Here is a 25284-nt window from a genome sequence, read left to right on the forward strand (position 1 = left end):
CCGGCCCGGCCCGGCCCCGCCCCCGCCCCCGCCCCCGGAAGCCTTCGGGCGGGCAGGCGGGCGGCAGAGCCCTGCTATGCCGGCGCGGGCCGCCAGGGGGCGACGCGCGGGGAGGCTTACACGTCCCGTCGGTCCCAGCGCCCCAGGGGGACGCTCTGGCTCCTGGCCTCTATCGCTAGGGCTCGCGGGGACGGGAGCAGGCTGACGTTGATAACAAACATGGCGGCGGGGAGCAGCAGCAACTACTGGGAAGGTGAGGGGGGGGGGCAGAGCGGCGCGGGGGGGCCCTGGGGCGGGGGGGGCACGGAGAGGGGGGATCTTGGGGGGAGCCCGGAGGTTAGGGGTGGCCCTGAGGCGGTTCGGGGGCTGGGTGTGAGGGGCTTCAGCAGGGGAGCTGCGGTGGGTCGGGGGCTGGGTCTGAGGGGACTTGGGGGAGCTTTGTGGGGGCTGTGTCTGAGGGATTTCAGTAGGGGAGCTGGGGTGGGTCGGGGGGCTGGGTCTGAGGGGACTTGGGGGGCTGGGTCTGAGGCGGTTCAGCAAGGGAGATGGGGTGGGTCGGGGGGCTGGGTCTGAGGGGACTTGGGGGAGCTTTGGGGGGGTTGGGTGTGAGGGGGTTCAGCTAGGGAGCTGGGGTCTGGGAGAGATGGGCTGGGTCTGAGGGGGGCTGGGTCTGAGGGGACTTGGGGGGGCTGGGTCTGAGGGGGTTCAGCAGGGGAGCTGGGGGTGGATCTGAGGGGCTTGGCGGGTGGCCTGGGGAGGGGTGTCCCTGTGGGGGTATCATGGTATTGAGAAGCAGGGGCCTGTCTGGGTGAGGTGTGGCCTGGGGTCCCATTACTGGCCTTGCCTTTGGGGGTGTTTCTCTCTGAGTCATGGGTGGGAAGGGGACGCCACCAGACACGCACACAGCTGGGAAGGGTGGGGTTCAGGCTGGACTGAGACCTTCTGTCTGGAGAAAAGACCCCACCTTTAGCAGCTCGAGCTCATGCAGGGCTCAGGCCCTTGGCAGGGGGCTGCTTTAATTCTGTCAGAGCCTGTTTGGAAAAGTTCACCCTTCCCACCCATTGTCTAGGTCTTCCACACGTTTTGTCCTGGGATTGGGGACCAGGGTGAAGGGTGCCATAGTGCTCAGTTTGCCAAGGATCTAGGAGAGAAGTTGGACCTTGACTGCTCCCCGTCCTTGAATGTATCTTGTGTCTCTTCAGGCTTTGGGAGCTTTGATAGGACTATGCACCGTGACTGTGTTAACACTGTAGAAATATAGCTGTGTGTTTGGTTTTCTGTTTGTGGATGCTTTATTTCAGCGACCCCAAGACTACTATAAATATATGCTGAAAACAGAAAAAAGGAGAGTAGCGTCGCACTTACGTTAAAAGTCATAAACTGATGGCCTGCAATGGTCAAGAAGGATTTCCTTCTCCTCCTTCTGTATACTCTCTTTGCAACCATTTTCCGCCTGGTCTGCTGATTGCTTCCAGGAGACATGGAGAGCCGCGTGTCCTTCTAGTGAAGCATCTGCTACTTTTCAAACACAAATGCATCACATCACAGATTCTTTTAGGGTTTCTACTCTCTAAAGCTTCATTTTGACCAGCAAATTGCAAAACCAAGTCTCATCTCTGCATCTGTTGCATGTGCTTCCCATCTCTTTGTACTGTGGGTTTCTTGGATGAAAACTCATTGCTGACCAGTATGCCAACAAAGTCTGAAATTGGATGTATAGCTAACATGCAAGATAAGTTGCAGGTTCTTGCACAGGTGAAGACCTGTATCCGGGGAGAAGAAACAAATAGCACAAATTCAAAATGGGAGATAACCCAGCGTCCACTTGTGCTGTATTAAACAAGTTTATTTCTATATTGTTGCTTTAATAGTGCCCTACTTTGATTTATTCTTGTAACCAGAGCTCTGTAGTTGCTTTACAGAAGAGGTGAATCAAATTTTGGAGATAGGAATGGGAAAGTGTTCATGAAAAGATCTCTCTAAAATGGTCTATGGTGTGAAAAAGTTGACAACCTATCTGTGTGCTACCACCAGTTGCCTAGGCTGAATATGGGACATTTTGCCTTCCTCTCCTAAAGGTGGTATACCAGCTTGAAGCACCAGTCATCTAGTCTGACACATCCTGTGTTCCTATGACTGTGAAAGCTTTTCTGGGGATGACCAGGAAAGGGTAGAGTTAATGAAGACCAAGAGAGGAAGCATGGGATTTTGGTTTTGAAAATTTTTACTGATCAAAGTGTTGTTGTAAATAGTAGTATAAGATCAGGCTGTGCTAATGAGGAAGTGTATTGGGGGGGGGGGGGGAAATCTTCCTGTGAGGGGAAAAGACATGTAAAGACTTGGATGTTGCAAAAGCAGGTATAAAACTACAAAGCTGGTCTGATTGTGGCCCATTCAGCCTGGTGATGTCTCTATAAAAGTGTGACTAGCATTTAAAGAGGACTTGACTGCTATTACACCCCAGAAGAGAACTGAGCTGATATTTACTGGAGGGGAGCAGCTGGTAAACTTTTGATGGAGATTTTCAGAAGTGCCAAAGGGAATTAGGAGCATACAAGGCAGGGGGAATTGTGTGCCTGAATTCCTTAGAGACCTTTGTAACTGGGATTTTCCAATTTACTTGGCTGAAACTTGGTAGTTTCTAACTTGCCATAGCTGACTTGGTCTTGTGTGAAGGCGAGACCATACTGCGTAATATTCGTAGACACTAGTAGCCAGGGAGATCATTTAGGCCATGTGTCAAATGTGTGGATGTTTCTTTATAATGATGTGTACTGATAACAGTGGCATCATGTAAAACACAGCAGAAGACATGGTTCCTAACCTATGGAGCTTAAAAATCTAAACAGCGTGTTCTCCAGTACTTCATTCAGTCCAGTTCTAAATAACCACGAGAGGGCTTCTCCATCCTGACTAAGTCTCTGGGTCACTAGTCTGATTCGCTGTGGTGGAACAATTATTACTTCTGTATTTTCATGACTTGTGCATACATCTAGGCATTTAATCTCTTTTGTAACATATCTTGCCTGACTTCTTATTTTTAATTATGTAGTCTCTTATTCTGACTTCCTCTCCTTTGTTTTGCACCCAAAATGGTTTGTTGTAAAAAAGCAAATCCCAAACATACTGGATTGTAAAGGGACCTGTTAACCTTTCGTATTTATCGTGTTGTTTTATCCAGATCTCAGGAAACAGGCTAGACAGCTGGAGAATGAGCTTGATCTGAAGTTGGTCTCCTTTAGCAAACTGTGCACAAGCTACAGTCACAGCAGCGCCCGAGAGGGAAGACGCGACAGGTATAGGTACTAACAGACTCCTTAATGTTTTTTTTAAAAGGCTGCTTTAAATACTCTTGATTCATTTAATCTTCCACTTTTCTTTGTTGTTTGATGCTTAGTTTTTCAAGTAGCTCATTAGAATAGTCCTTCCTGGGCATTAGGAACCATATGCTGATCTTGATATGGTGGTGGTGGTGAATAGGCACCACAAATGGATCAAGGACAGTGGAGCGTCGTTAGCATGATGTAAATCATTAGGAGGAATTATGTTTAAGATTTAGTTTGTATTTGTGGTAATCCATAGAGGGGTTGTGTCCTTGAGTATGGCAGTACAGCTTGCTGCACCGTCTGTGTTCAAATTGTATATTGGTTTAGAAAACATTTTGCAGTTTTTTAAGGACTTCAGCTCAAAGGCTGGAAAGCAGTTTGGATACTGATGAATTGAGCCTATCAAATCTGCATGTGGTCTGGCTAGCATTATACTCCCCATTGTAAAGATGAGGAAATTGAGGCACAGAGCTGTTGTGACTTGTCCAGGCTTGCACAGTGAATGCATGGCAGAGCTGGGGTTTGAACTGAGGAGTTCTGACTCTGAGCCCTCTGCTCTAACCCATACAGGGTACAGCCGTTAGTTTCAAGTTTTCCTTCAGGATTACTAGTGAGAACTCCTTTTTAAAAATAAGCCTTTTACCAAAAGAGCTAATAAATGTTCTTCATTTGCTAGTGTCAGGTTTATGTGTGTTCCCCAATCAAGCATAGTTAAGTTTTGTAAGTCTCTCCACCTTGAAGACCAGACTCTACTTCTTTCTGAAATGTGAAGACAGTTACATTATTATCTTCATAAACGGTGCCTATGCACATGCAGCCTTGTCTTGATCAGTCACTGTATATTAATTATGTGTCTATTGCAATGGGAGTCATTCTGGAACTCGCTCCAATCCTAAAGTGAGAGAAATCTTCATCCTTCAAAACCTTCCCTAAAGCTCCCCTCTACTGGGTTGCCTACCAAATATTCAACAATATCTAGGCATCCCGTGTACTGTGACCTCTGCTGCTCATTCTGAACATGATTGTGTCACTGTCACCTTTTCCTTCTTTCTCCCCTCTTCCAGGTTCCATTTGTGTCCACTTGTTGTTGCTTAGAGGCTAAAACAGTAGGCTCTTTGTGGCATGGAGTGCATGTTTTATTGCATGTAGCACCCAGCACAATGGGGCCTTATCCCTGATTGAGGTCTGTCAGTGTTTCTGCCATACAAATAATAATAGAGCTTAAGACACCTAAATGGAAGCCGCCCAACTTGACTGCCAAGTGTTAGTTAGTTGTGTTCTCATTTCCTCTTCACTCCCCCCAATCCACAGAAACAAACCTTGGTCTGATTGTCTTTGTTTTATCTGCCTTTCCCAAGAAGTACTAGTAGATTGCGGTCCTACCCCTTGAAAGCCACATTCCCCCTCTCCTAGCACAACAGTTCTCTCTCTTGCTGTGTTTTCAAAGAGAGAACACCAAAATGGATTGAGTCTAAATGTATTGTCAGATTGAATGAGTCTCTTCTAACATTGCTCAGGGTGAGCAGAGTGACCCAGAATCTGTTTCCCAGACGAAGCCCAAGAGCAGCGCCAGGAGTCACCACTCCCTTCCTAAATCAGGGCTGCTGCCGCCACCCCTGCCTGCTCCATCTCTCTCTCTCTCTCTCTCTCTCTCTCATGTTGCCAGAGTTGTATTGTGCAGTGTTTGCCAGAAACTTGGACATACCACTGACTTCTCACTTCCAGAGAGAAAGATGGACGGTAGAAAAGACACTAGTTTTCTTTCCTCTTCCTATTCCATAATTGCAGGTTACCAGAGAAAAGAGTATTGCCTTCACAAAAGATGTAAGCTGTTACCTTAAAGGTGTTGGTCTGTTGTGTGTTCGCTCCTATCCCCTTGCTTGTGTGTGATTTTCTTTTCCCTGTATAATTTTTAACTGCTTTGACAAGCATAGGGGAGATGGACTATGTAGAAAACACAGTTTATCCCAATTTTTCTCTGTGGCATGTTCTTGTTTAAAATGTGTCTGCAGGAGTTTCTCGCACTGTATTGTTAATGTACATTTACGTAATTATAACATACTAATATTGAAACCCACTTTCCTGCTAAAATGGAATAATAAAGAACAGTGTGGGAAAGAAACATCGTTGTTCGGCAAGTAATGATTTCTGACGTGAGGTGCAGTATGATTCAGTACCAGATATTCGCTTCTAGAGGGAAGTAAGACCGTGTCTACACTGGTGCTTATGTTGGCAAAACTTACATAGCTCAGCAGTGTGAAAAAAACAAGCCCCACCCCAGGTGACATAAGCTTGGCCAGCAGAAGTGCTCGTGTGCACAGCGCTGTGTTGGCCGCAGAGCTTCTCCTGCCGTCACAGTTACTGCAGCTTGCTGAGCTGGTTTTATTCCGTCGATGGGAGAGCTCTCTCCCGTTAGCATAACACAGCTACACGAGCGCTCTCACAGTGGCACTGCTGTAAGTGTAGGCGTGGCCTTAGACTGTTTGCGGGGTATATATCCCATGGTATTTTAACTGAGGTATTGGACTAATGAGGCAGTTGATACAGGGGAAAATGTATCTTTTTTCTAAATTTAATTTCTGACTTTAGGAACTTATTTAGAAAATAAAATTGCCCTTGTACTTATGTCTGATATTGACATGTTGTGTCCGAATTGTCACAAAAGGATGTTGTGCCTTTCAGTAATTGCTGCTGCTCTTTTCCTCTTAGTTCTGACACAACTCCTCTCTTAAATGGGTCGAGCCAAGACCGAATGTTTGAAACCATGGCAGTGGAGATTGAGCAACTTCTGGGAAAGGTAAATGAATTGTCATATTCTTATTTCAATATCTAATAGGGCGTTGAAGACTTTAATAGATATAACGTTCCTGCATAGGCTGTAGAATGCGCACTTGATGACACAGATTGCAATACACCTCCATTAAACAAAACAAGATGTTTAGTAACACTGGCAACAGTGGTTGGTAAATACCTCACTGAGAACATGTTAACCAGCATTGTAGCACCTTTACAGAAAAGTGTCCCTTTGGTTTTTGGTTGTTTTCTGTAGCTTACTGGAATAAATGACAAAATGGCAGAGTACACCAACAGCGCGGGAGTCCCATCCCTGAATGCAGCACTGATGCACACGTTACAGCGTCACAGAGACATATTGCAGGTAAGTCGCATGCAATACATTTGTTACTTGTTTTTACGCTGTGTCTTTATTGTAATAATACTTGGGAGTGGTACTTAGTGATCTGACCTCACACAAAATCCAAATACTCTTGTAGGTGTGTGTGTGCGTGTGTATAAAAATGTTAAAAAAAAAAAATAAAACCCAAACCCTACAATGTTGATTGGCAGGGAGAAGTTTGAGGGATGCTGTGTCACTGAAAAGTAAATGCTATCCGTTTTTAGTTGTGACCAATGCATAGCAGGTTAAAATGTCTGATGGAAAAGACATCTTTGTCTCATATGCTGCAAGGGAAGGATATAGAAAATAGGATCCTAATAACCAAAAGGAAATAATCTTACCCACAATTGTTGTGGTTTTGCACACTGTGTGGATACAACTGATTAAATAATTCTATCTTAAAATGGTCATCTTTATAACATTTACCTTCTTGGTTTTCTATATATTTCAAAAATGATATAAGGAAGCTATTTTTGGTCTGTGATGTAAAGTTTTCAGGCTTGGGTTTATTCCACTCTATTTTTTGTTAGCATCCAGTAGTTACATAAACTTAATTACAGTTCAGACTCTCAGATGAAGAAAAAGCTGTCCCAGGGAAGCTGTTGAAATAAGCAATTGAAAGCACTGAATATAAAAGTGAACCTCATATTCAAAGGTTTTAAATGCAGCTAAAATTAATGAACAAAAAGATGAATATGCCATAGGTCCCAAGAGGTCTGTGCAGTTTTCCTGGTTTAGTGACTACCTGGTCTTGATGTAAAATTATTAAGGAAGTTTCACAATTTCTCAGTATTTGAATGTGTGTGTTCCTTCACTAGCTTCACAAATATGTCACGCAGGGAGTGCAAGGCTTGTGCACAAGCCGACATCCACTCTCTATTTGATGTTGCCTTTCTAGAAAGGCTTTCGGCTTGGACCTTTTCGCTGGAGTACTCAGTGCCCCCTTTGCTGAGGGGGGAATAACGAAATCTGCATTAAAACCAGCTGTCAGATCTTCAGTTAAGATCCCATTTGATGCTATTGCCTTAAAACTACAAGAACAAACCCAAAACCAAAAGGCACTTTGTGTAGTGCAATAAAGTGTGATAATCTATGAAGTCTTGTAATTGAATTATTGATACATTTCATACCGAGAGATTTAAATATTATCAACTTCAGCAAACTGACTCTGTGTCCAAAGACTCCTAGGGTACATCTGCACAGCAGCTGGGAGGTGTAATTCCCCGTTTGGGTAGACAAACATGAGCTAGTTCTGCTCAAGCTTGCACTCTAAAAATGTGGTGCCCATGGTGGCACAGGCAGCAGCCTGGGCACAATCCAATCTGACTCCTGGGCACGTACTTGAGCAGCTAGCCCTAGCCGCCACGCATGCTACTACAGATATTTTTAGTGCACTGGCTTGAGCAGAGCTAGCAGGTGTATCTCCCAGCTGCAGGGTAAATGTGTGAATTTCCAGGTTCTGAGAGTAGGATTTTAATGCCCGCTCATCAAATGGCCTAAACTCACATGCTGTGTGGGAGACTATCATTTAAGAGACACTATCCATTTAAAAAGCACACAAATGCAGTGGTTCTCAAACTTTTTTTTTCTGCGGAACACTTGAAAATTGGTGAGGGTCTCGGTGGACCACTTAATGATCTTTCCAAATGTTGTTTGTACTGTTGGATAACTATTTGTAAAGTGCTTTGGATAAAAGCGCTATATTAAAAAAAACTTCATAATAATTAACTTTTTTATTCTACAAATAAAAGCACACAACTCATATTTTAATATCAGTAGTCTTACCTTTCTAGTGTGATGGATGTGCCCTCTCTCCCCTGCCAGAGCTGGGGCTGGGAAGGGGGAGGGGTCTCTCCCTCACTGCGGCAGCCCCTGAGCTGGGGAAAGTCACCTCTTTCTCTGGCTGCCACAGCCCTGCACATCCCAAATTCCCCCCATCCCCTATTCTCAGCCCACTACCCCCTATTCTCCCTCCCCCCCCCAAGGCCACCACCTCGCCTCACCTCATATGTGCACCTTCTCCAGGGTTCAGGCACGTAATTACTGGTGCCATGCCTGCGCGGCTCCACTAATTAGGTGGGTAGGCCCTTCATTCTCTCGTGTGTGGCTACCCAAGCACACACCTTAAAGGGAACTATTCGCAGACCACCTGAATGGAGCCCACGGACCACGGTTTGAGAACCTGTGCACTAATGTCTGAATGTTTTTTAGGTACTATCTTTTTACTTTTCTTATCTATTTAACAGAATATATACAAACTGATAATTCTTGCAAAAAATGTTTTGTTCATTTATTAGCAGGAAAACCAACATAAGTTTTTAACAAGTTGTATTGATCATTTTTACACTCTTTACTCTTTAACCCTGAACATTATAGGGACCATCTACAAAGTCTGTTTAATGTTACACAAGACACCATCTCTGTTTAGCTTGTGTAAATATAACATCACAAACAGTACAATTTTTTAAAAAATGCAAAAATGATAATCATTACAAAGCATTAAAACCTAGCCCCCTTCGTTATTTACAGTGTTTATTTACATGACCCGGTACTTCTAGTGAAGAGTACCAGTTTTTAAAATGCAGAAATGATAAACTCAAGCATTAAAACATTTCTTTACAGGATACATAAACCATTACGAGTAAACAGAACCAGTGTTTAAAAATGCAGAGATGATCATTTTAAGTTGCAACAACAGCAGTACTAATTTGTTCCTGCTGGTTGTTCGGATAATATGAAGAGCCTGGTAACGGAGGCTCGAATAAACGGGGTTCTGATGTCTTAGAATTGGAAAAAGTACAGAGAATGGCAGCAAAAATGATTAGGGGTTTGGAACAGCTTTCGTACTAGGAGAATTTAAAAAGACTAGGGCTGTTTATCTTAGAAAGGAGATGATTAAGAGGAGATATGATAGAGGTCTATAAAATCATGACTGATGTGGAGAAAGTGAATAGGGAAGTGTTATTTACCCCTTCACATAACACGAGAACCAGGGGGTCATGCAATGAAATTTATAAGCAGCAGATTTAAAGCAAACTTAAGGAAGTACTTCACACAGTGCACAGCCAACCCGCAGAACTCATTGCCAGAGAATGTTGTGAAGGCCAAAAGGATAACTGGGATCAGAAATAATTAAGATAAGTTCATGGATGATAGGTTCATCAATGTCTGCTCACCAAGGAGGTCAGGGGCACAACCCCATGCTCTGTGTGTGCCTAAACCTCTGACTGCCACCAGCTGGGACTGGATGACAGGATGGGTCACTTAATAATTGCTCTGTTCTGTTCATTCCCTCTGAAGATTGTGGCATTGGCCACTGTTGGAAGACAGGACACTGGGCTAAATGGACCGTTGGTCTGACCCAGTCTGGCCATTCTTATTTTATGTGAAAACAAGAGGAAGGGGTTATAATGAAAGTTCCAGTATAACCGTAACCATTGAGATCATTATTAAGCAAGTACTGTAATGCCATAGAAGTAATAAAACTTTCAAGCCTATTTTCCATTTTTACTAGCCTTTTTATTGGCTAGTTTTCTGTCTATTTAGTACCTGTTAGTCAGATCTTGGTTGGCAGAGTGTTGCCCTTGTCGAGATCTAATGACGATGAAATACTTTTTATTGCAGGATTACACGCATGAATTCCATAAAACCAAAACCAACTTTATGGCAGTGCGGGAAAGGGAAAATCTCTTGGGATCAGTACGGAAAGATATTGAGTAAGTCTGAGTATAAACAATAGCAATAGACTTGAACACTTCTCTTGTCCTGACTGGAAGAAGCATATTTTTTTGAACCATCACCCTGTTTTCTGAGACATCTTGCATGATTTTTTAAAGCGCTTCTTTCAGAGAGGGCTCATTTCAAGTACATTGTCGGGTGTATTATGAAGCTGTACACTGAAACTAAATCTATTAGCCAAAAGTTCCAGGACTAAAAGTACTCCTGGCTCTCCTTTTTAGTAGTGTGGGATGTGTGCTTCCCTAAATCAAATGAATTAGTATATGTTTAAAGGAGGGTCAAAAGCTTCCAATATAAAGTGAAGAAAAAGACTATTCTGATTGGAGCAATTGCCATAAGTTTCAGGTTGAATTAATGAGTTGTTTCAATCAGATCTGGCTACATGATTGTCTCAAAATTCACTTTTGATACAAGCAGCTTGTAATCATGATTACTTGCTTTTAAAAGATGCAAATTGCATTTGCGAATTGAGCTGTTTAGCATGCTTGTTTGAGATCATATTTAACAGCTGTGGATGTAAACCACAGATAAAGACTCTCCATGAGGCAAAAGTTAATCTTTGAAAAACCTTCTGAGAAATGCTTCTGCCTATCCCCACTGTCCTATTTTTGAGTGTGTCTCTTCCCTAGATTTAATTCTAGGGGTCTTTGCTTGAAAATATAGGATCTTCTGTTTTGTAGGCGCTCTTCTGCTTTTCTATATTCCTCACCTTGAGTTGGATTTCTTTGTGACAACACAAACCTCACAACCATTTTAACTTCACATGAGGGGATCGCAGCAGGAGCATTTACTGCTTTTAGGAGCAAAGATTATGTTCTCATGTGAACTTCCCTGGTAGCAATAAACTGTAATAGTAAACAAGCAGAACTGTGTTCAAATACAGGCCCAGTGCTCCTTCCATTGAAGTTAGTGGCAAAAATCCTTGATTTTAGGGTAGTGTCCAGAATGTGTTTCAGTGAATTTCTAAAAAAACAAACCTCAAGTGTTTGTAATATAATTAAGCCTGGATATGAATTGGAAGTTTACTTTTCCTTCTGCAACCCCCTAGTGAGTCTCTCTGAAACACCAGCAGAGGGCACCTGCCTTTCCTTTATCTATCCAGTGTACATTTCAGAATGTTTCCCTCAGGGAAAGAGAAATTAGAACATGCTTCTGAATGGGAAAATAGCAAACTCTTTTCTGAAAGAGGTTATTTTGAGCCCAGGTGAAACTGGGAGAAAGCTGTCTGTACTGATTTATTATAGCCTCTCTCTAGTTAGGGTTGGGTTCCATTTTGCACTTGGAAAATTGTGTGTGTGTGTGTGTGTATATATATATATATATATATATATATATATATATATATAGGTAGGGTGTATATATGTGTGTGTGTGTGTAGGTAGGTAGGTATATATATAGGTAGGGTAAAACACTTAAATCCATTTTCTATGGTTTAGTCTATCAATTTAAAAAAGGGTATTTTAATGACCCTGAGACTTTTCCATTTGATGATTTGGAAATAACTGAATTTAACATACAAGCTAGGTCTGTCAAGCGATTAAAAAAATTAATAATGATTAATTGCGCAATTAAAACAATTAATCGCGATTAATCGCACTGTTAATAATAGAATTCCATTTACTTAAATATTTTTGGATGTTTTCTACATTTTCAAATACAATGATTTCAATTACAGCACAGAGTACAAAGTGTACAGTGCTCATTTTATATTTATTTTGATTACAAATATTTGCACTGTAAAAAACAAAAGAAATAATATTTTTCAATTAATCTAATACAAATACTGTAGTGCAATCTCTTTATCATGAAAGTTGGACTTACAAATGTAGAATTATGTACCAAAAACAACTGCATTCAAAAATAAAACAATGTAAAACTTAAGAGCCTACAAGTCTACTCAGTCCTATTTCTTGTTCAGCCAATCGCTCAGACAAACAAGTTTGGTTACATTTGCAGAAGATAATGCTGCTCGCTTCTTGTTCACAATGTCACCTGAAAGAACAGGCATTTGCATGGCACTGTTGCAGCCAGCGTTGCAAGATATTTACACGCCAGATGCGCTAAAGATTCACATGTCCCTTCATACTTCATCCACCATTCCAGAGGACATGTATCCATGCTGATGACAGGTTCTGCTTGATTGCAATCCAAAGCAGAGCAGACCGAACCATGTTCATTTTCATAATCTGTGTCAGATGCCACCAGCAGAAGGTTGATTTTCGTTTTTGGTGGTTCGAGTTTTGTAGTTTCCGCATCTGAGTGTTGCTCTTTTAAGACTCGTGAAAGCATGCGCCACACCTTGTCCCTCTCAGATTTTGGAAGGCACTTCAGATTCTTTAAACCTTGGGTTGGGCGCTGTAGTGATCTTTAGAAATCTCACATTGGTACCTTCTTTGAGTTTTGTCAAATCTGCAGCAAAAAGTTGTTCATTTTAAGAACACATGCTGAGTCATCACCTGAGACGACTATAACATGAAATATATGGCAGAATGCAGGTAAAACAGAGCCGGCGACCTACAGTTCTCTCCCAAGGAGTTCAGTCATAAATTTTATTAATGCATTATTTTTTTAATGAGTGTCGTCAGCATGGAAGCATGTCCTCTGGAATGGTGTCCGAAGCACGAAGGGGCATAGGAATGTTTAGCATATTTGGCACGTAAATACCTTGCAATGCCAGCTACAAAAGTGCCATGCAAAAGTCTGTTCTCGCCTTCTGGTGACGCAATTACAAAGTGGGCAGCATTATCTCCTGTAAATGTAAACAAACTTGTTTGTCTTAGCGATTGGCTGAACAACAAGTGGGACTGAGTGGACTTGTAGGCTCTAAAGTTTTACATTGTTTTGTTTTTGAGTGCAGTTATGTAACAAAAAATCTACATTTGTAAGTTGCATTTTCATGACAAAGATTGCACTACGATACTTGTATGAGGTGAATTGAAAATACTTTCTTTAGTTTATCATTTTTACAGTGCAAATATTTGTAAAAAGAAATATAAAATAAGCACTGTACACTTTATATTCTGTGTTGTAATTTAAATCAATATATTTGAAAATGTAGAAAAACCTTCAAAATATTTAATACATTTCAATTGGTATACTATTGTTTAACAGTGAGATTAAAATGGCTATTAATCTCGATTAAAAAATTAATTTTTTGATTTAATCGCGTGAGTTAACTGTGATCAGTCAACAGCCCTGATACAAGCAGATCAATAAATGCTGCCTTGTGAAAAGAATTTCTGGCAAAAGTGTTTTTCACTTTTTTTTTTTAAATCTTAGGTCATATAAAAGTGGGTCCGGTGTGAACAATAGAAGAACAGAGCTGTTCCTGAAAGAACATGAGCACCTTCGAAAGTAGGTTTTCTTAAATATCTGGATGAACCATTCTTTTTCTTATGGTAAAAGAATAAGAACAGCATCTACAGTTATAGTGCCTCGGACAAAGATTACAGGAGCCATTCGTCCTCATGCTTCAGAACATAAAAACCAAGCACAGCTAGGGTCAGGGAGAAAATCTCCTCCATAATATTCTACAAGGTGCTAGGACACTACGCGGGTTTAATACTTTCCTCTGCAGCATCCAGCATATGGCGCTACTGGACACAGGATAGTTCGCTAAGTAGCCTGTACCAGTATGGCAGTTTCCTTGTGAGTTTAGATATTTTGTGGCTGAAACTACTAATTAAAGGCCAAATGGAAGAATTCTCTCAGGGCAGCAAATGAATTATCTTGTGTATCTTCCGTTCCTTGGCGATGAGGTCAATTTTGCAGCTATATATCCAGCTCAGTTACGTGGTAATTGGAAGAATCTTTCACTGTGTAATTGCAATCATATTTTAACTGAAATGCTTTGTTTAATGGTTATTTTTTGTTGTTTGTGCTTCCTTCTTATTTCAGTTTAATGAACATTGGAAGTTGGACAATTTCTGCTTAGATTTCTCAAAAATAATGATGGGTTTATAATCTTATTGTGTTTTTGCTGATGAAGTGGTGGATAGAAGATTTTTAAACAAACAAGATTTATACAAACCAGATTGAAATATATTAGTGGCCAGGATCTAATGAACACAGTAAACTCTTTAATGTACATTACATAGGCAAGAACACAGGGTACTAGATTGTGACACTGAGGTCACGTATAAACATTTCTTTGCCACTAGCAATAGCAAATTATGCTGCTGAAAGTGTTCGTGGATATTTTACAAGCCAATTCTGTAAGTTTTTGTTGTTGGCTATGTGCCTCCTCTTACTCTGTGATTTTTATTTAATATATTTTTTTAAAACAGTCTTTCTGTATTAGCAATACCAGCATCTGTCTTTCTGATAGGGTGAATGTGCAGCCGTCTTTGTAATTGATTCTGTGGTAGTTTCTCCACCTAGAAGCTGACACATACAAGGGCTGTCTCCCAATTGGAAGAAGCAGTGTCCTGCTGTACCTGTTTTTCTCAATACTGTCTATTCCTTGTGGAATATCTTCAACGGAACCACTGTATGTGCAAAATAACTATTCAGCTTTTAGAAAAGGAGTCCTTGTGGCACCTTAGAGACTAACAAATTTTTTTCGGTATAAGCCTTTGTGAGCCACAGCTCACTTTACCAGATGCGTGCAGTGGAAAATACAGTGGGGAGATTTTATACACACAGAGAACTGAAACAGTGGGTGTTACCATACACACTGTAATGATTCAGCTTTTGTTCTTTATTTGCCTTTGGATTTGTGCTCTTCTTATGTCACTAAATCTATCTTCTTTTGTGCCTGTCAGTGTTAGACATAGAATGAGAATCTGCTTTTCACTTGTCTATGCTAAGTGTGTAGAAAATCCACATACCAGAATTACTAATGCACTTAAATACATCTAAAATTGATATCTATTTTTTTAACCAAAACTAAAAAGGCAGCCCAAAGACTTCTCCTTAGTTCTGTTTTTCTCACTCTAACTATGAAGGACTTCATCTATTTATGTAGTAGATGATCTCTGTTACTCTCCATCCAGAGGGAATTGTGGTTTTGAAAGTTTGCCTCAAATACCAAGTTACATGGTCTCAAAGCTCTAGGAACTCAATGATTTCAACTGTGTGTATGGGGATTTTGAAACAAGCACATTTAATCGGTCTTTCTCATTCAAATGAGATCTGACCAATCAACATGCACACTGGAATTTATTCCTCCTTTACATTGGACCCTTTTCTCTACAAAATGATGCTGTGCGGCCATTCATTAAAAATGGGAATATGCACAAGAACATTAGGGTGAAAAGGAGCAAAATCCCGCAGAACGGTGTCACAAAGCTGTGGCTCTTTAGGCATTTCCTTACTTTCAGGATGCAGTCATATGCTCAAGCTCTAACTAACTGATTGTCACATTTGGGGTCGGGAAGGAATTTTCCCCTAGGTCAGATTGGCAGACACCCTGGGGGGTTTTCGTCTTCCTTTGCGGCATGGGTCACTTGCAGGTTTAAAATCGTGTAAATGGTGAATTCTCTGTAACTTGAAGTCTTTCTTTAAACTGTGATTTGAGGTCTTCAGTAACTCAGCTGGAGGTTAGGGGTCTATTTCAGGAGTGGGTGAGGTTCTGTGGCCTGCAATGTGTAGGTAGTCAGACTAGAAGATGACCATGATGGTCCCTTCTGACCTTAAACTCTGAGTCTATATTTGTGTAGAAAAGGCTTGAGTTTCAAAGAAACACAGACTTCTATGACTTACTATGTTTCCACACCCCAGCCATGGTAAACTATAGACTGACACAAGGGGGCAGAATTTCATCGGGAAAGTTTTCGGCTGTGGGCTGATATCTGTTCCTAAAGATAATTTTGTGTTGTAGCCAAGACTAAGTCAAAAGCTTTTACAGGAAATTAAAAATACAGTTTTTAGATGGGTGATAAAGTACGGGCAGCCCACAATTTCCCTTGGTATCCCTGGTGGCATTCAGAAATCCACTGGTCTAAAGCATAAGCTAACGATTTTCATTTGATTTGCACCTGTTGTTAACCTTTATAATCAAGAATGTTGTTAAATTTTACAGAAACAATGCAATGGGTTTAATGTCTTGGAGGTGAACCCTAATTGAAATTGAGTGCACTGATGAAGAACAAGGAGTGCCTATTAGTCTGAATAAACTTGTTTGTTCCCATATCCTAAGGATTGAAAAGTAAGCGTTAAGTAATGTTATAAATTTGGCATTTTCTGAAAAAAAATGCAAATTTCCTCTTGCAGTTCCTCTAAAACACACTTTTGATAAGTGCATAGAGAGGAAATTATCAACAGATCTTTAAATGGCCCTAAAACAATGCAATGAAAGGCAGCCATTAAATGTCTTGTATGTTTCATCTGATGAAAGTTTTTGGAAATAATCAGGTCCAGCACCTTACAGAGGTATTGGTTGCTTTGATCTTTCCTGGGACAAAGTTTCATTGTGGTGATTAACTTATGCTGGCTCATGACTTTGGGGTTGGACTAGATGACCTCCTGAGCTCCCTTCCAACCCTGATATTCTATGATTCTATGACTTTAATAGCAGTCTGATTTCGCAGTAAGGATGATCCTTTTCAGAAGGCGGGTCAGAGTATTCCTGTGCCTGTGTGTCTACAATGTATAAAATATTCCAGGGTTCTTCAAACTTATTTAATAGAGCGTACGGAGAAACAGCTGTGCTATTATTTCTCTCTCTCTCAAAATATGCCCAGTTGATACTCCACAATTCAACAAAATATCTAGTTATCTCTTACTGTTACAGATAATGTGAGGTTTAGAATTAGTAGAGTTGTTTGTGTCTTAAGTCTAGTTAATAAAAATGCTACTATATATCTCTTCTCCAAATATACTTTGACTAAAAATGAATTTGGTAAACTTCCGTACTTGATAGAGTTTTCCCTGGTAGCCATTCATCTTACAGATCATGGTGCCTTTTTCCCTTTTTGGTTGATGAAGTACAGGTAGCTTTCTTGCCTGACTTGTGCTTCACTGTAGGCCATTATAATCAGTCAGCCAATGTAAAATGCTGAGCTGAATCATTGTCAGGCTTGTTACTATATTATTTATTTTGAATGAGCCCTCACATTTCTGTAGACTTTCAGAGGTTATTTGAAGATTGTCATAAATATAAAGGGAAGGGTAAACACCTTTAAAATCCCTCCTGGCCAGAGGAAAAACCCTTTCACCTGTAAAGGGTTAAGAAGCTAAGATAACCTCGCTGGCACCTGACCAAAATGACCAATGAGGAGACAAGATACTTTCAAAGCTGGAGGGGGAGAGAAACAAAGGTGCTCTCTGTCTGATGTTTTTGCCAGGAACAGAAAAGGAATGGTTTCAGAGTAACAGCCGTGTTAGTCTGTATTCGCAAAAAGAAAAGGAGTACTTGTGGCACCTTAGAGACTAACCAATTTATTTGAGCATGAGCTTTCGTGAGCTACAGCTCACTTCATCGGATGCATACTGTGGAAACTGCAGCAGACTTTATATACACACAGAGATCATGAAGTATATAAAGTCTGCTGCAGTTTCCACAGTATGCATCCGATGAAGTGAGCTGTAGCTCACGAAAGCTCATGCTCAAATAAATTGGTTAGTCTCTAAGGTGCCACAAGTCCTCCTTTTCTTTTTGAGAAAAGGAATGGAGTTTTAGAAGTTGGTAAGTAATCTAGCTAGGTATGCGTTAGATTCTGTTTTGTTTAAAGAAAAGGAGGACTTGTGGCACCTTAGAGACTAACCAATTTATTTGAGCATAAGCTTTCGTGAGCTACAGCTCACTTCATCGGATGCACGAAAGCTCATGCTCAAATAAATTGGTTAGTCTCTAAGGTGCCACAAGTCCTCCTTTTCTTTTTGCGAATACAGACTAACATGGCTGCTACTCTGAAACCTGTTTTGTTTAAATGGCTGATAAAATAAGCTGTGCTGAATGGAATGTATATTCCTATTTTTGTGTCTTTTTGTAACTTAAGGTTTTGCCTAGAGGGACTCTCTGATTATTGAATCTGATTACCCTGTAAGGTATTTACCATCCTGATTTTAGAGAGGTGATTCTTTTACTTTTTTTCTTCAATTAAAATTCTTCTTTTAAGAACCTGATTGCTTTTTCATTGTTCTTAAGGCCCAAGGGTTTGGGTCTGTGCTCACCTATGCAAATTGGTGAGGATTTTTATCAAGCCTTCCCCAGAAAAGGGGGTGTAGGGTTTGGGGAGGATTTTTGGGGGAAAGATGTTTCCAAGTGGGCTCTTTCCCTGTTATATATTTGTTCGACGTTTGGTGGTAGCAGCAATAAAGTCCAAGGGCAAAAGGTAAAATAGTTTGTACCTTGGGGAAGTTTAAACCTAAGTTGGTAAAAATAAGCTTAGGGGGTTTTTCATGCAGGTCCCCACATCTGTACCCTAGAGTTCAGAGTGGGGAAGGAACCTTGACAAAGATGAAATAGCTGTTAGGGATTCGCGTGAAGTATAACTTTTCTTTATATAGTCACTTAAAAAATGCAGTTGTCTTACAACTGTCTGAGATTTTTATTCCCCCCCACACACCGTGTGAGATTTACTAGTAGTTGTACAGAGTAGTTAAACACAATGCAACAGTCGACACTTAAAATTCCAGTTCAAATGGAAATAAATACTTCAGCACCTATGTAATGATTTCTGCTTACTTTTTCAGAGCAGTTTTTTTAAGTGTGGAAGAAATTGCTACTGCGTGTATGGGAAGAGTTTCAACAGCTACCACTAAATATGCTGGCCTAGACTTTGAAACTAAAACTGACCATTAGTCCTACAATTAGTTGAAACTATTTGGAACTGGGGAGTTCCAGTCATTCATCCACCACAAGTCAGTTTCTTCTTATTACCTTCATATAAATTAATACTGTAGCTGTATTAAATAAAATAGCTCTTCAATACATTTTCCAACAAACCCTCCAGTCTGCTAGGCAAAAGGAAAACATCTTCAGAACTAGAGAAAACATCTTCCAGGGACTGATTGCAAAATGTAAGAAGTTTTTTTTTAATTAAAACGTTAAAAACAAAAAAATGTATAAAAAATTATATAGAATGAGAAGTTATTTGAAATGTGTTGGAAACCCAGAGGAAACAATGTCATGGCAGAACATGGAAGGGCACTCTGCAAACTAGAGATAACTCTGAGGTATGTGCAGAAATGTGTTGTCAAAGCATAAGAAAACTGGCAAGAAATCAAGAGCTTGCAAGATATTCAGAACTTTTCAAGTGAGAATCCTTAGCTCAAAAATAGACATTGGCATAGAAAATATTAAAGGATTTCAACATACTTGTCATCAGAGAAAGTAATTAGTGTGATATTACTGCCAAGAAGCTGTGGAAGCTGGCGAATGGTCCATAGAAACCAGAAGGATCTAGCAAATTATACCAAATGAGTTTCTGACAAAACTCTGTGAATTTCGAGATGCTCAGGACCTGCTTGCAGAGGGTGTGCACTGCAGAGAGGCTGTGATGCCAGGCTATTTGGTAGAGAGAGCTGAAGTGTCTGAATCAACTATGAAGGTGACAGTAAGAGAACTTAAATATTTAAAAAATAAAATGAAATTGGAGCTCTGCCGCAGCCTTCTCAAGAAAAAGGGATGGAGACAAACTTAGTGGATGATTTTCATTAGTTACTGAGAAAACATTGGTCCTGTAGCACAGCCTTGTGGAATACTTGCCAATATGAAGCACTGTGTTGACCCTGTCATTGATGTATTAAATATTTCAGCCTACTGCATGTTTATTTTAAGTCCTGGTAATGGCTGGTTGTAGTAAGAATTGACTTGGTTGTCCACTGCATTTAACTACCTTCTTCTACAAGGCACAATCAGGAGAGCTGGTGGTTCCCATGATGCTATCTAATAATGTTTTTAAAGGAGTACTATGTGCTTCTCCCTAACCAGACTCTGTCATATGCCATTATCAGATCCATGGGCTATAGTTCACCCTGCAGAGTCCAGGCTCATCCTTCACCCTTTCTTCTTATGTATGAGAAGGGGCTAAAAGGAGACAACGGTTACTCTTGGCAATGTTCTCTTTGCTCTGAAAACACTCCTCAGAAATCATGTCGGCAAGTATTAGATCTTACGGTCTACAGTGGCATCTGATTAATGGTAGAAACTGGAAGAGAACCAACAAGAAATGCAATAATTTTTCTGCGCTTCAGGGGTGCTGTGAGTGTGGCTCTCTGAGGATTTTGTGGAGGGACACGGAATCCCTTCTAGAGTAACTCCTGCTTTCTTTCTGAATTTACCTTTTTACTCTTTCTCCCAGCGGGAAAATAACCTGCGCTGTGATCATTCTCAAGAGAAGTTGTTGTTCATTGTGGCACTCTGGGACAGGAGCTTGGGCACTCATAGGGACAGCAGTTTGACATACTACTGATTTCATACTGTAGGGCTAAACAGTTCTTACAGTTTTCTGTGGGGAAAACCAATTGCTTCCTTTGCTTTGAGACTGAATGGAAGTAAATGTTAAAGGCAGTGGCTTAAAACATTCAGTAAAGTGGAAAAAAAACCACCCCCAAGTTGGCATTAACTATTGAAGCTTGATTTAGCAAAATGCTAATCAGGCACTTGAAGGAATTACTAGGCATGTTCACTCACTAGAATTTCTAAAGTCTCTTCTGTGGATTCAGCTTTTTCTTTGTTGATTTTTTTTTTCAAAATCCAGAGCACTCAAAGGCCTTCATGCAGCATATTAATCTGCTACATTTAGTAGTGTAATACATTTGTTATCTCTTCTGGAAAGATTATGCGAGTGCGAAATGGAGGATTGATTTGCTTGGTTATATGTAGATGAATTGTAAAGGGGAGGAGAGTTCAGAGATGTTTACATACAATAGTTTGGGTGAAAAGAGCCCCTTACCCACAGCTGGCTTAGATTCCTAGAGAATGTTGACATCCCAACCATTGGGTGGACTCCCGGCATGTTTGAAGTATGGAAAATTGCTACCAGTCGTGCACAAGTGATTGTGCCATTGTGCGGATTGCACTTACCCTGAGTAGGGCTGACCAGCGTCTGCTGGTACAAATGCTAGTTTGGCAGTGAGCGCTGGTTTGCACAGTTCAGTTGGTTTTTGCACTACCATCCCATAGTGCTGCTGCTCAGTCTTCATTGATGACTTTAAAAGCACAGAGTGCTGGATGCATACTACCCTCAGCTCCGTTTAGGCTTCTGACTCCTGTTCTGGCAGGCTCAAGAGCAGCAGGGTTTCCAAAGACACTAGGGGGAATTTGTCTGGTTCTCCGCCCTCCATCTGAACCCTTCACAATTGTGAATTAAAGGAATTCCATTATTTTTGTAGCTTCTTTGATTCTGAGCTTTAAAAGGAAATCAGACTTGTCTAGAAATTCCTAGTGGCTTTAGATAAAAGATTTAAATAATCCACAGAACTTTTAAAAATCCCATTTAGTGCTAAATTATTCTTGCTCGACAGATAGATCAAGGACAGTTTTCCACCGCTCTGGACAGGTAAATGAGTTGTTTGGGGCTGTGGATAGGTTGAGGTAAAAGATAATCATGTAAAGGTCTCAATAGTTGTTAAGGGAGGAAGACCAGAAATTAGGTGAAATATTGTTCTGTTTTTGCATTCCCATCTTACGCAGAGGCTCCAAGCCTAATAGATAAATGTGTGCACTTCACTTGTGGAAATTTACTTCTCTCAGGTTCTTACAGTTAAACAGACAAGTTTGTCCCGCTTTTCCTGTTAGTACATTTTTTGGCAAGATGAGCAAATAAATCATTATCTTTCTTGGAGTACTGTTTTCTGTCAAAAAGAAGCAGCATCCTTAATGATGAATGGACCAGATTTAACAGTTTAGAAACCTCGTTGAAAGTGCTGTCCTAAGAGGAAAGAGCCCTGTCTGCTCAGCATTTACTTTTGGAAAATGTAGCACTGGGAAATTCTACAGTAATTGACCAGGTAATTTAGTCCACGAAAGCTTATGCTCAAATAAATTTGTTAGTCTCTAAGGTGTCACAAGGACTCCTCTTTCTTTTTGCTGATACAGACTAACACGTCTACCACTTTGAAACCTGATAGGAGTTGTATCCTAAATCAGCAGAGAAGGAGCTAATGTGTTAGTTTAAACTGGCAGTATAGAGTGTTTCAGAGTAACAGCCGTGTTAGTCTGTATTCGCAAAAAGAAAAGGAGGACTTGTGGCACCTTAGAGACTAACCAATTTATTAGAGCATAAGCTTTCGTGAGCTACAGCTCACTTCCTCAGATGCATATCGTGGAAACTGCAGCAGGCTTTATATATACACAGAGAATATGAAACAATACCTATTCCCACCCCACTGTCCTGCTGGTAATAGCTTATCTAAAGTGATTTCCAGCACAAATCCAGGTTTTCTCACCCTCCACCCCCCCACACAAATTCACTCTTCTGTTTTCTTCATATCACATATCTGCAATTTATGTGGATTAAATTAATGCTGTTTGCTGACATTGATGGTTGGGTGTAAGCGATTTTATCTATCCTTTCTCTGACTTCCAAAAATTGATATAGAGAGATTTTATTACACGCATTGCACTCATTGAAGAACTAAGTGAAGCACTCCATAGATGTGTTAAACGTAATACGTCAGCTCTTGCTGTGATCTATCTGTATCGTCATGTGGGGTCACTGCATCATTGACTTTTGGCTCTGCTGCTTTATTTTGTTTTGAATATCTGTCCTTCCCAAGGGGAGACATATAGAGAGGCATGTGTATGCACTGATTAGATAAAAGTGCACACCGTTGGTAGGTTTTTCTCTTTGAGGGTTTTATAAGGCCCTATATATTATTTAATTTTGATATTTCAGTTCTCCAAGGTCTCAGAATGAGTGACTGTTATCATCTAGCTTGTACAATAATATACACTAGAAATAAAAGAAGAGTTTGTGTTACTTAGCTGAGGGACACATTCTCTCAAGTGCCCAAAAATCTCTGTGGAACTAGAGTGACCTTGTGCTAATTGTATCCTGTGGTTGTGATGGGAACAAAGAAGCCCAGAAACAATAGAAGGGAAAGCAGATAGAAGAGGAATGTGCTCAGTATTCAGAAGAAAGAAGAGGGGGGAATAAGATGTGAGTGAAAGAAATACAGGAATCTACTCTGACTTCTTAATGGTGTTGTTAATAAATAATACATAGTGCATAATAATACTTGACTAATTCACAGGGGTGTTTAGGGTAAATGAGTTAATGCTTGTACGATGCTTTAAACACAGCTAAAATACTATGTTAGTGCCAAATATTATTATTGCTTTCTCAAGTCGCCACAGACCAGATTACCTGTTCCTGATTACCTATTGTTGATTGGTGTGAAATAGCCACATGCAGTAATGACCAATCTGTATGAAACTGAAGATTTTCAAACATTTTCATCATGTGGCCAGATCTTGGAGAGATTGTCTTGCAGACCTTTGTCCTCCCAGGCCTGATCCTAATGGCAATCACGAAACATATTTGCGGGAACTACAGCAGTAGTTTATGTGGAAAAAGTCATATTAGGCAAGTACAGTATTTAGGTAGCTTTAACTTTCTTCGATATAAGCTGTTTCCTTTTAGGAAAAATTACCTCCTGGTCATTTCATTTCCCCTCCTGGCCCTTTTTCTTTTTCCTCTGTCTCCTTGCTCTTTTGCTTGTGTTTCTCCGCCGCTTGCTTCTCCTTTCTCTCTGTATATGCTTAGTCTAAGGGCTGGTCTACACTACTGCGATAAATCGATCTAAGTTATGCAACTTCATTTGGGTGAATAACGTAACTGAAGTCGACGTAGTTAGATCCACTTACCACGGTGGCTACACTGTGCTGTGTCAACACGAGAGCGTCTCCTGTTGACTTCCCTTATGCTTCTTGGGGCAGTGTAGTTCACCAGACCCACTCAATTGACACTCTGCAGCATCGATTGCAGCAGTACTGATCTATCGGTAAGTGCATGCCGTTAGCGTGCAGCCCTGTTCCTTTGCCTTCTCTTAAGTAGCAAGATTCCTAATCTGACCCCTTATTCCCACTCAGGCTGCCCGTAGAAGCAGATGGAAAGGAGGAGGAGCCATGAGACAGCACCAGGTGATTGCAGGCTCTCTGGACCACAGTTTGAGACTTGCTGAAGTAGGGTGGTGTACGTTTTTTTTTAAAGCTGCTGCTGAGTAAAGTTCTTTAAATTGTGGTTTAATTTGGAGGCAGTATAACCTCATTCAGTTACTATAACAGTATGAGGCCCATTTATCCTTGTCACAGTGTTGTCCTAACTTTGATAGTTTTTTTTAACCAAAGCAGCTTCTTATATTGAGTCATTTTTTCCCGTCCTAGATAGTTACGAAGAAATCCACAAAGACTGAAAGAAAGCAGCTATAGTAAATGCATTTAATTTGGAATATTTTCCTGTATAAGTTTCTGATGTGATATAATTTGATTGGCCACAAACTTACTGTGTGCTTCTAATACAAGGCCACACAACATTGTCTACTAAACTGGAAGGTGGACAGGGAGAAGGGATTCAGAAAACTAGGTTAAATGTGTCGTAAATGGCCTCTCTAAGCAGAATTTTGAACATCCAAAAAGACCAATTTTGGAGAGGACCTTGTGTATACAATCATCTGCATCTATACTCTTTCCTCCTGAAGCTATAGACAGCATATTTATGCTTAGTGAATTTAGACTCTTGAGTCAGAATTTCCTTAGACTCTTTATTTCAGGTGTTAGGCAGGAGTCCAAATTGATTCTCACTTTCCTGGTGTTCACAGATGGCATATAGCACAAGTGAAGATACTGTAGTTTTGAGATTGCAAATCTTATGAATTTGGGCCAGCTTGCATGAAGGAGGAGGTAGGAAGTGACAAGGTGTTCAAGGACTCCTGGTAAAGCTTATGCTTTTTAAAACTTAGCAAGAATGCATATATAATTCTTTATTACCATCATTTTACTTTTTATTAAGTGCTGCTGGTGTGCCTGGTGCAGTATAAAATACACATAAGTGGTCCCCTGCGCCATGAACTTAGTCTGAAAGATAAGACTGGACACAGCGGATTTGGAATAGTAAATTAACAAACTCATACATAAGTTTGTCTTTTGTTGGGGGC

General features: G+C 40.7%; 1 protein-coding gene across 3 annotated transcripts in view; it reads left to right on the forward strand.

Moving 5' to 3' along the window:
• Positions 1-129: 129 nt before the first annotated feature.
• The window catches only part of GOSR1 (golgi SNAP receptor complex member 1), a 61702-nt gene continuing 36547 nt past the window's right edge, over positions 130-25284 (forward strand). The window contains exons 1-6 of one of the 3 annotated variants that reach the window (XM_084651314.1): positions 130-253; positions 3182-3302; positions 6036-6123; positions 6376-6483; positions 10126-10217; positions 13519-13593. In XM_084651314.1, coding sequence (XP_084507440.1) covers positions 220-253; positions 3182-3302; positions 6036-6123; positions 6376-6483; positions 10126-10217; positions 13519-13593 — 518 coding nt within the window. In that variant the 5' untranslated portion in view covers positions 130-219. The remainder of the gene's footprint in view (positions 254-3181; positions 3303-6035; positions 6124-6375; positions 6484-10125; positions 10218-13518; positions 13594-25284) is intronic. The other 2 variants (XM_084651315.1, XM_084651316.1) reach the window with 2 other exon arrangements.

This window comes from Lepidochelys olivacea (assembly GCF_965140295.1).
Source record: "Lepidochelys olivacea isolate rLepOli2 genome assembly, chromosome: 17".
In the NCBI taxonomy this organism is placed as follows: Eukaryota; Metazoa; Chordata; order Testudines; family Cheloniidae; genus Lepidochelys; species Lepidochelys olivacea.